The sequence below is a fragment of the Lucilia cuprina genome, chromosome 4, assembly GCF_022045245.1.
Source record: "Lucilia cuprina isolate Lc7/37 chromosome 4, ASM2204524v1, whole genome shotgun sequence".
Taxonomy (NCBI): domain Eukaryota; kingdom Metazoa; phylum Arthropoda; class Insecta; order Diptera; family Calliphoridae; genus Lucilia; species Lucilia cuprina.
The window spans coordinates 91,937,646-91,946,435 of record NC_060952.1 but is presented as its reverse complement, the minus strand read 5'-3'; the positions used below and the strand labels follow the sequence as shown (position 1 = coordinate 91,946,435).

General features: G+C 32.7%; 3 protein-coding genes across 3 annotated transcripts; 1 reads left to right on the top strand and 2 right to left on the bottom strand.

Annotated features, from left to right (window-relative positions):
* Positions 1-481: 481 nt before the first annotated feature.
* On the bottom strand, positions 482-1,318 carry LOC111678434. The gene is made up of 2 exons (XM_023439782.2): positions 990-1,318; positions 482-905 (listed from the first exon to the last, which is right to left on the bottom strand). Exons 1-2 carry the CDS (start codon positions 1,021-1,023, stop codon positions 625-627), a joined length of 315 nt encoding a protein of 104 aa, XP_023295550.1. The 5' UTR covers positions 1,024-1,318; the 3' UTR covers positions 482-624.
* Positions 1,319-1,587: 269 nt separating this feature from the next.
* Positions 1,588-5,251, top strand: LOC111678386 (WD repeat-containing protein 3). Its single transcript, XM_023439731.2, has 2 exons — positions 1,588-1,857; positions 2,485-5,251. Exons 1-2 carry the CDS (start codon positions 1,700-1,702, stop codon positions 5,111-5,113), a joined length of 2,787 nt encoding a protein of 928 aa, XP_023295499.2. The 5' UTR covers positions 1,588-1,699; the 3' UTR covers positions 5,114-5,251.
* LOC111678387 (stabilizer of axonemal microtubules 1) lies at positions 5,195-8,440 on the bottom strand. Its single transcript, XM_023439732.2, has 3 exons — positions 8,252-8,440; positions 6,687-8,173; positions 5,195-5,393 (listed from the first exon to the last, which is right to left on the bottom strand). Exons 1-3 carry the CDS (start codon positions 8,257-8,259, stop codon positions 5,335-5,337), a joined length of 1,554 nt encoding a protein of 517 aa, XP_023295500.2. The 5' UTR covers positions 8,260-8,440; the 3' UTR covers positions 5,195-5,334.
* Positions 8,441-8,790: the final 350 nt, after the last annotated feature.

Below are 8,790 nucleotides of genomic sequence, written 5' to 3'. Positions count from 1 at the left end.
GTCTAGTCTATAGTCTAGTCTATAGTCTAGTCTATAGTCTAGTCTATAGTCTAGTCTATAGTCTAGTCTATAGTCTAGTCTAGTCTAGTCTATAGTCTAGTCTATAGTTTAGTCTAGTCTATGGTCTAGTTTGTAGTCTTATCTATAGTCAATAGTCTAGTGTATAGTCTAGTCTTTAGTCTAGTCTATAGTCCAGTCTTTAGTCTAGTCTATAGTCTAGTCTTAAGTCTAGTCCTTAGTCTATTGTCTAGTATATCGTCTAGTCTTTAGTCTAGTCCTTAGCCTATTGTCTAGTTTATCGTCTAGTCTATAGTCTAGTTTTTAGTATATTCTATAGTCTAGTCTATATTGTAGTCTAGTGTCTAGTCTTTAGTCTATAATATAGTCTATAGTCTGGTTAAAATTCTAGTCAGTAGTCTAGACTATAGTCTAGCCTAATCAGTAGTGTAGCCTTTAGTCATATTAAAAATGCATTTCCTACACATCCTTTTTTTTAAAACCTTTCTTCTTGTAATTTAATAATTTTATTAATTAAATTTTATTCTATAAGAATCATTCTGTCATCATCTTAAAACCTAAAAATTCTCTTATTTTCAATTGATTTATATTCACTGTCGTTTCAATTTATAATTCCTCATGTTTCGAGGGGAATTTCTTTAGAATAGCATGATAAAGATTATAAAAAGCATATACCGAAACGGAAACTATAACGAGTAAAGCACCACCAAAAGCCATACTTAAGAAATTACCATCTATAATGCCGGCTGAGGTGTGACGGCGTGTGGACCAGATTTCTTCAGTGCTAGCAGGATTCTGTTGTTGTTGGGCAGTACGATCAGCCATTAAACGTTTCATGGTATTTAAACGTTCACGTAAAACTTCTACGGATTCATTGTTTAAATCGTCTTGAAAAGAAATGTAAAATAAATGGAAGGACAAATTGAAACCAAACTAAACTTTAAGTTAAATTTAAAGAAAACTCTAAATACCTCCAGCTCCAGGAACATTTTGATAGTCCGACATTTTGTTCAATAATTTATTTTATTAAAAGTTTAGAAAATTTAAATTTTTATTAAATTTGTCTTATTTTTATTTAGAAAAATTTTCTTTTCTATTTGCTAAGGGATGCTGCTGTTATTTTTTTGTTCTTTTAATCTGGTTTACTTTAAGTAACAGTCTTAATTAAAGCATGCGCATTAGAAAATACACATCTCTAACATTACAACAAATTTGCAAAGTTTTTCATTAAGGGAGAGAATAGTGAGCAAAAATCTCTTATAAGGAATGTACATGTTTGTGTGTCGAACGCCGCAAAACTTGCTTAGGCAACAAAATTGTATAGTAAATTTTAGTAGAGTTTAAATAAAATATACGTGTTTGTGTGTTGTAGACAGCAGCTACAAACTTAGCCAGATTGGTTTAATTTTATTAACAGCCTTTTAGGCGCTGGCTTTATTAACATTTTTTTACATATATTGCCACATCAAAAATATGTACAATTACATGCGTTCCTTAATATGGCAACTTTTACATTTTATTGACATTTGCTTTTGTTGAGTTTTTCTAAACATTGTTGAACATGTTTCATTGTGTTATTTGTATACAAGAAGTAAACACGTGCAAAGTGGTGTTAAGGTTTTTAAGTGAATTTTTATTTTGATTTAAATAAAAGAAATTATTGTAAAAATTTGTTGAAAAAATGGGTTTAACTAAACAATATTTAGCTTATAGAGCTATAGATAGTTTTAATATAATCGCCAGTGGTCGCAGTAATGTGAATTTTGTGATTTATAATAAAATTGAGGGTCGCTATGTGGTGGCAGCCGCTGCTGAAAATGTTATAATTTGGGATTTAAGGTGAGTTTGGAGAAAAGTTTTTAAATTAAATTTGCATCTAAAACTTATAAGTGTCACTGTATTATAATGTTCTTGAATAGGAAAGGATAGTTTGCAACTTTATTTTTAGAGTCCAAGAAAATGTTTTTAGTTTGATAGGATTCAATATTTGATATTTTAGTAAATGCCTTTTATTATTGTATTACCACTATGTTACGTCTGCAAGATATTTCTTTCAAAACCATTAGGATAATAATCCGATCCAATTGTTACTTTAGCCACAGTTGTATCAACTGCAAGAATTTCCAGCGGCATTACAATTGCTACAATAACAAATCATTCGAATATATTTTCTGTATGTCTTCAGGAAGTTTTTTGTTGTGGGATAGAGTCGTCATTGTGTTAAAATGAATTGACATTTTACTTTGAAAAATATAGATTCTTATAAGAATGTTATAATTGAACTAGACCTGAACGCGAACTTAACTAGATAAAACGTTTTTTTTATGAACATTTCATCACAACATCACATATTCATCGAATTCATCAATCGGTTACTTTGCACGCTTCAAACTAAGTTTAAGATCTTCGATTTTATTTTTAATTCTCCAAACCCAATTTTCCTTTTTCTCCCCCCCTTAACAACAGATTGGGCGAACGTGTTGTAACCTTTAGACGTGACAAACAGGAGGTAACCGCTCTACGTGTATCACCCGATCGTCTTCACATTGCTATTGGCTACAATGATGGTGTAGTGGAAATTTTCGATTTAACCAATCCTGAGGTATCAGTTTGTTCCTTAGCTGTACACAAATCGGCCATATCTATCCTGCGTTACGATGAACAGGGTATACGTCTAGTATGCGGTAGTTTAGATTGTGAATTAACGGTAATCGATGTTATCGAACAGGCTGGTACACAACGTCTTATTGGACATAATGCTCCCGTAACTGATGCTCATTTTATGGAAAAGTTTAAAGAACAAAATATAGTGGTTAGTTGTTCTAAGGATACACAAATCAAATTCTGGAATTTGGAAACACAATTTTGTTTTAAAACTATTGTGGATAATCGTACTGAAGTCTGGGCTTTGGCATTTGTAAATGATCTAATGATAGCCGGTTGTGGGGAATCAACCATGAATGTATATCGCTTAAAACCTAGAGATGTTTCACAAATAGATAATCAAAATTTGGAAGCTGCTGTTGAGGGTCTGTCAATAGATGATGAGGATACTATTAGTCCCATAACCGTCTTAAACTGTGGTGTTATACAAAGAGCTGGCAAAGGACGTTGTGTTAATTTGGTGGCAGATGTATCGGAAAAAATAATATCTTGTCATGGTACTAATGATTTAATAGAAAATTTCTATATTTGTAATGAAGAGGAGGCGAAAAAGCGTTTACAGAAAAGATTAAAGAAATCTAAGAAATCATCAGAGGCAGAAGATAACAATGAAGATATTTCCAAAGAGTTATCGCTATCAGATGAAATTAAAAGGCTGGAGAGTATAAAGGTAAAACAAAAGATTAAATCTATAGATGTTTTATTGGGAGCCAAAGATGAATTGAGAGTTTTAGTGAGTTTGGCCAATAACACTTTGCAATTGTATAGTATGGAGGCTGCTTTCAAGAAAACAGGACACGAGGAAACTGTAAAACTTTTAAGATCACTCAATAGACAAGGTCATCAGTCGGAAGTGCGCAGTGTTTGTTTCTCTTCCGATTCTCTGGCTATTGGTTCAGCTTCGGCTGAATCTTTTAAATTTTGGAACAGAGAATCTATGCAATGTTTAAGAACTGTCTCAACCGATTATGTTTTATGTTCACAATTTGTGCCGGGAGATCGTTATGTGTTGTTGGGTCTTAAATCTGGCAAATTGCTGATTATAGATGTGGGTTCAGCAGATGTGGTGGAAGAAATTCCAGCTCATGACAGTGAGTTATGGTCTATTGCTTTGTTGCCTGATCAAAAGGGTTGTGTTACCGGCAGCAGTGATTCTACTGTAAAAATCTGGACTTTTGAACTGATAGATAGTGCCCAGGACTCTATGGAGGTAGATGGCGCTGATTATATACAACAATCTAAGGTTTTATCTCTACTGCATAAAAATACCTTTAAATTGGAAGAAAATGTTTTGTGTGTCAGAGTTAGTCCTGATATGAAGTATTTAGCAGTTGGTCTTTTAGATTCTACCGTCAAAGTGTTCTTTTTGGATACCTTCAAGTTTTACCTCTCACTTTATGGTCACAAATTGCCAGTTTTATGTATGGATATTTCATATGATGGCACTTTAATAGCTACCGGCTCTGCTGATCGTAATGTCAAGATATGGGGCTTAGATTTTGGTGATTGTCATAGATCGTTATTTGCCCATGATGATTCTGTTATGGGTTTACAGTTTATACCCAAAACACATATGTTCTTCACCTGTGGCAAAGATGGTAATATTAAACAATGGGATGCTGATACTTTCGAAAAAATCATAACCTTGCCTGGTCACATCGGAGAAGCCTATAATCTAGCCGTTAGTCCCAATGGACGTTATCTAGTAAGTTGTGGTTCCGATCGTTGTTTACGTTTGTTTGAACGCACCGACGAACCTTTAGTATTACAAGATGTCCAAGAAGAAGAACGTGAAGAAATGGAAAATCAACAATTAGCTACAGGAGTAGATCATACAGTACCTCTATTGCCTGGCTTAAAACTAGCCTCACGTAAAACCGTAGGCTCAGAAAAGGCTGCCGAATCTATATTAGAATGTTTAGAAATCTGCAAACAATATGATGTTGAGGAAGATGAAAAACCCGATTTACATCCATTAATGCGTGCCTTAAATGTTAATAATCCCAATGATTTTGTGCTAGCCACTTTAGCACGCATTAGAGCCTCGGACTTAGAAGAAGCGTTACTCATTCTACCATTTTCCAATGTCTGTGAATTACTCGAAAAACTACCTGGCGTTTTGGAACAACGTTCAGATGAAATTGAATTATTATCCAAAGTTACCATGTTCTTATTTAGAGTCCATATGAAACCCATCATAGGAGCCAAACACATGAAACCTTTATTACAAACTCTGGTTAAAGCTTTGAAAAGAGATGTGCATTCTTTAAGAGATACTATTGGTTTAAATCTACATGGTTTAGCACTAATACAACACGATATAGAAGAACGTGAGGGTGTAGAACTATTTCGGGAAGCTACACAAGAACGCAAGAAACGTGATAAGAAACGACGTGAAGGTATTAAAAGACAACTTATACAAATGGCTTAAAGTTATGCCGGTCATTTTCTATTCTCTTTCATTAATCTAATTATTTGTTTTTAAGTTTATTTTAAAATTGAAAAAAATAAATGAAATTTATAAAAATGTATAAACATTTATTATACAAAATACAAAGTTCTTTCACAGTTTATTAAAGGGATATAAGGACAAGGGACAAATGTTTTGATACTTTAACATAAAAGTGCTGGAAACATTTACTTATACTCTTGTTAACAAATGCCTGCCTTTGGAAAACTTGAGTTGTTATTATTATTTTGATTGCAACAGGCTGAAAATGAAATATATTTAAAATAATTTTATTTGAATTTTCTATTACAAATTTTACGACTGTTCGAACTTTTATTAAAAAATTTTTAATAAAAATTTAACATTTATTCGAATTTTCTATAGAAAATTTTACGATTATTCGAATTTTCTATAAAAAAATTTACGATTATTCGAATTTTCTATAGACTAGACTATAGACTAGACTATAGACTTGACTATAGACTAGACTATAGACTAGACTATAGACTAGACTATAGACTAGACTATAGACTAGACTATAGACTAGACTATAGACTAGACTAGACTATAGACTAGACTATAGACTAGACTAGACTATAGACTAGACTATAGACTAGACTATAGACTAGACTATAGTCTAGACTATAGACTAGACTATAGACTAGACTATAGACTAGACTAGACTATAGACTAGACTACACTATAGGCTAGACTACACTATAGGCTAGACTATAGGTTAGACTATAGACTAGACTATAGACTAGACTATAGACTAGACTATACACTAGACTATAGACTAGATTATAGACTAGACTATAGACTAGACTGTAGACTAGACTATAGACTAGACTGTAGCCTAGACTGTAGACTAGACTATAGACTAGACTATAGACTAGATTATAGACTAGACTATAGACTAGACTATAGACTAGACTATAGACTAGACTGTAGACTAGACTATAGACTAGACTATAGACGAGACTATAGACTAGACTATAGACGAGACTATAGACTAGACTATAGTCTAGACTATAGACTAGACTACAGACTAGACTATAGACTAGACTATAGACTAGACTATAGACTAGACTATAGACTAGACTATAGACTAAACTATAGACTAGACTATAGACTAGACTATAATTTTGCGATTATATTATTTGAATTTTTTTATAGAAAATTTTTCGATTATTCGAATTTTCTATAGAAAAGTTTTTGATTATTCGAATTTTCTATAATATAAAAAATTTTACGATTATTCGAATTTTCTATAGAATTTTTACGATTATTCGAATTTTCTATAGAAAATTTTACGATTATTCGAATTTTCTATACAAAATTTTGTCGATTATTCGAAATTTTTAATAAACATTTTTTCAATTATAAGAATTTTTTATAGAAAATTTTTCGATTATTCGAATTTTCTTTAGAAAATTTAACGAATTTTCAAATTTTCTATAGAAAAATTTTCGGTTATTCGAATTTTCTATAAAAAATCTTACGATTATTCGAATTTTCTATAAAAAGTTTTTAAATTGAATTTTCTTACTCTTACCTCCACATCTATTAAAGGTTCCCGGTGGTCCATAACTTAATTTCTGTATCGTACATTTTTCTATCGGAGCTGTGGGTTTAACATAACTAGAAGCCCTAGCCCATGGTAAAGGTTCCTTGGGCATTATGCAATTCGGTATATAACTCAATTTATAAGTAGTACACTTCTCCATGCTCCCCTCAGGACGGCTAATACCTGTGGGTGGCTTAACTGCAGGTGGACGTGGATATTCACACACATTAACAGGCAAATAAGACAATTTATTAACAGTACACTTTTCGAAATCACCCGAGGGACGGCAAATGAGCGAGGGTGGTTTTATGGGGCCTCGGCGACAAATTGGTTTTGGTACAAAATCATGTTTTTGAGTTGTCATAAAGTACATGGGTCCAGAAGGTTTTATACAATTTTCACGTGGTCTAATGGCAGCTGTTCGTCCCGTGCAATAATTTGGTTGATAAGACAGTTTTTGCACCGTACACTTCTCCATAGGTCCCGTAGGCATTTCAAGACCATGTAAGGGTAAAACTGGTGCAGGACGACAACAACGAGCATCGTTGCCAATATAACTAAGTTTGTAGACAGTTTTGCCATCATTACAATCGGTACCTAGGAACCGAAGGCCATTCATAGGCATTATGGGCGCTATACGATGAGTATTACAATTGGGTATATAACTTAAATTATAGGTGGTAACTAGATTTTCATATTTAGGTGGTGGGCAGCGTGATCTCTCAGCCCAAGGCATAGGTTCTTTAGGCGGTAAACATACCGGCAGATAACTTAATTTTTGTATAGTACACTGTTCCCCTGGAGCCGTAGGACGTACATAATTATAGGTTTGTATTATAGGCTTAGGCGGTGGATTCTTGCATACATCCACTGGCATATAAGAAAGTTTATTAACCGTACAGCGCTCTAAGGGATCACAAGATTTCCATATACCCTGTCTCGGTTTAATTGGTTCTCTTCTACAATAACCCTTGGGCATAAAATCATGTTTTTGTGAGGTTATGGCATATAAAGGACCACGAAAATTTAAACAATTATCTTTGGGTTTTATGGCTTCTGCTCGTGCCACACATTGATGAGGCATATAAGATAATTTTTGTATAGTACATTTTTCCATAGGCGCTTTTATGGAGGAAATATTATTACAAGGTTTAACAGGTTTGGCTTTAAACGTTTCGCCATAATTGCCGGGATAAGAACATTTATAAATAGTTTCAGTTTCTAAAGGTTGCGTGGCACGCATAATACTTGTTTGAGGTTTTATGGGTAAAGTTCTAGTGGGTTGTTGATAACAACAACCTGAATAATCACCACAATCACATCTACAATTACAATCTCCTGTGGGAGGACATGGTGGATATTTCAAAGGAGCTTGACAGGGATCACATTGTGTTGGGCAATTGTCGCCGCAATGACCTTCAGTTGCTGGCTGTGTGTTTTGAATACATTCATCGGGAACTTCACAAATAAGTTGACTGATTATATTTTAAAACGGGAAATGTTAATCAGATGACTTTCTTTTGATGTACATATTGTTTTTTTAAGCTACTTACGCACACATAATTTTGTTATTTTCTTAACTTAATTTGTTTAAAATGATGTTCTGAATTATTAAGATTTTGCTGCTTTTATTTTGTAGAAAAGTTTGAAGTTTGAAAAAAATTTTGAAGATTTTTTTTAACAACAACCCACAGAATTGCAACAAATTGACAAATACACAAAACCGAAAAGAAATAGGATTTTGTTAACGAAAAATTAAAACAATTTATTAATTTTTTGACAAACAATTCAAAACATCATAGTTATTACAGGAACTTTACTTCAAATGTGGTTAAAATTAAAAAAATTTCTATAGAAAATTCGAATAATCGAAAAATAACCAATGAAAATTTGCATAATCCAAAAATGTTGCATAGAAAATTTCAAGAAATTTCTATAGAAACTTTAAATAATCAAAAAGAAAAAATAATATTCGAACAATCGCAAAATTTTCTTAAGAAAATTTGAACAATCGCAAACAAACTCGAATAATCGCACATTTTCTATAGAAAACTTGAATAAAATTTCTGTAGAAAACCGAATAATCGCTAAA

Coding starts and splice junctions, on each gene's coding strand:
- LOC111678386 (XM_023439731.2), top strand. CDS start 1,700: ATGGGTTTAACTAAACAATATTTAGCTTATAGAGCTATAGATAGTTTT. Junction 1,858..2,484: donor GTTATAATTTGGGATTTAAG/GTGAGTTTGGAG, acceptor CCTTAACAACAG/ATTGGGCGAACGTGTTGTAA.
- LOC111678434 (XM_023439782.2), bottom strand. CDS start 1,023: ATGTCGGACTATCAAAATGTTCCTGGAGCTGGAG. Junction 906..989: donor AAATGTTCCTGGAGCTGGAG/GTATTTAGAGTT, acceptor TTTCTTTTCAAG/ACGATTTAAACAATGAATCC.
- LOC111678387 (XM_023439732.2), bottom strand. Junction 5,394..6,686: donor AACCTTTAATAGATGTGGAG/GTAAGAGTAAGA, acceptor TTTCATTTTCAG/CCTGTTGCAATCAAAATAAT.